The sequence below is a fragment of the Lactuca serriola genome, chromosome 4, assembly GCF_051521515.1.
Source record: "Lactuca serriola cultivar US96UC23 chromosome 4, Lser_US96UC23_V15, whole genome shotgun sequence".
Taxonomy (NCBI): Eukaryota; Viridiplantae; Streptophyta; class Magnoliopsida; order Asterales; family Asteraceae; genus Lactuca; species Lactuca serriola.
This window is the reverse complement of record NC_136411.1, coordinates 63,226,057-63,227,817: the sequence shown is the minus strand read 5'-3', so window position 1 is coordinate 63,227,817 and position 1,761 is coordinate 63,226,057. Positions and strand designations below refer to the sequence as shown.

The 1,761-nt window shown below is 35.5% G+C and overlaps 1 protein-coding gene across 1 annotated transcript; it reads right to left on the bottom strand.

Annotated features, from left to right (window-relative positions):
* Positions 1–246: 246 nt before the first annotated feature.
* On the bottom strand, positions 247–1,317 carry LOC145098441 (uncharacterized). The gene has a single exon (XM_079036078.1). The coding sequence runs from the start codon at positions 1,315–1,317 to the stop codon at positions 247–249; it is 1,071 nt and encodes a 356-aa protein (XP_078892204.1).
* Positions 1,318–1,761: the final 444 nt, after the last annotated feature.

Sequence of the window (1,761 nt, the reverse complement as noted above, 5' to 3'; positions counted from 1 at the left end):
ACAAGCCTCTCAAATCAATAGTTGAGTAATTATTAGATGGGCAGCCAATCTCAACATTAGAAAAAACCATACATATATTATATGTTTATATATCTTAAAATCTTCACAGAATAGAGGGGTAACATATAAAAACCTAATGATTTTAGATAAACAAACTGTTTTTAACAATATGTTGCAAGATGCAGGTCTTGAAAATATTCAACCAAATGCGAAGATAAGAAGAATTAAGATAGAGTGGTATCAGCATCAATCAATTAGATGATGAACATTCATACATTCATGAGGGAAGTACCACATATCTTGCGTAGCATAGAACCTGCCTTTTCGACTTCTTGTAGAAATGTTAGGGAAGCACTCATGCATCTTGTATTGTGACCCGAGTTTAACTGCAGCGCCATCAACTGGCGCACCATTCAACAAGATGCTAAGAAAGAAAACATATTCTTCTCCAGTTGTCTTTTCTTCTTGCAACACCCATTTCATTTTACCAAAATCTAGTTCCTGAACCCTGTATAGATCTCCATCTTTTCCTGGAATGTGATCTATCACATAAAGCTTTTCACCTGCAAGACTTACAAGCTTGGGACGGAGAAAACGTGACTTCAAACAGTTGTTGATTTCTAGTAATGTCAGTTTAGGGTGTTGTGGATTTAGGCTCATCTCATATAATCCCCAATCGTTGTTTAGAGCATATATCTTCCCCTTAAAAGCATGTAAATCAAGGATGGGAAAAGTGGAGGAGACATGATTCCATCCTCCTTTACCATGTATACAAAACCATATCTTATCGGAGAGTCTATATGTCATAACAAACACCCATCCGGATATGGAAGTTGAAAAGACAAGAACAGCCCTAGCACCTTCTCGCATAAAACGAGGATCAAAGTTGGGGACACAAGGGAAATAAAGTTCATGCTTTGTGATAGGATTCACAAGCCAAAAGTCTTTTGTTTCCCATGAGAACAAGATTATGTAACCATAAGTCAATCCAACACATCCTCTGTGAGAAGAACGGGGAAAGAGGGTTTTGAACCTTCTTTCTTGAAAGTCTTCTAGGCAGTACTCATTCTTATCGGAAAAATAATGGATCCACATCAACATGGGTGGTCTGGATGCCATAAACTTGTTCCTATTTGAGTGTGCGAAAGATCTCCATGACTTGCAAACGCCACTAAATGCAAGAAAATCAATGAATCTCAGTTGCATCATAACTAAAAACAGCACATCATGATTAAGGTCTGCTGCACCACCATTGTCACAAGTCTTGAATCTCTTATCTTCATTATGACTTCTAGTCATACTCTTTGTCATATCCATTCCTAAACATAAGCATTCAACATCTATATATATAAGAGTTGTAATCAAGGGACAAACGTTTTACGAAATATTGCAAGAAAAAGAGAAAACAAACACAGATAGGAAAAAAGGAGGTTAGAGTAAAAACAAACACAAAGTGTCTACATGATATATTAAGGAAGCCTAGATGACGCAAAGTGGAAATTAGCACTTCTATAAAAGACAAAGAATCGCAATTGGAAATTGTAAAATTGTTCCTTGTTTTTTAAAATGTTAAACCTTTATGTTTATCAATTGACTATTATTTCCCACTTATAAATCTAAGTTTATGATACCATCTACACCCTTCATAAACTTTAAAAATATCTTATTTACCCAAATATGATTATTCATATATGCCCTTCTTTCTTTCCTCTCAAAAATCATATTTACCCAAATATGATATTCGGGGCGGCTGCTGGATTC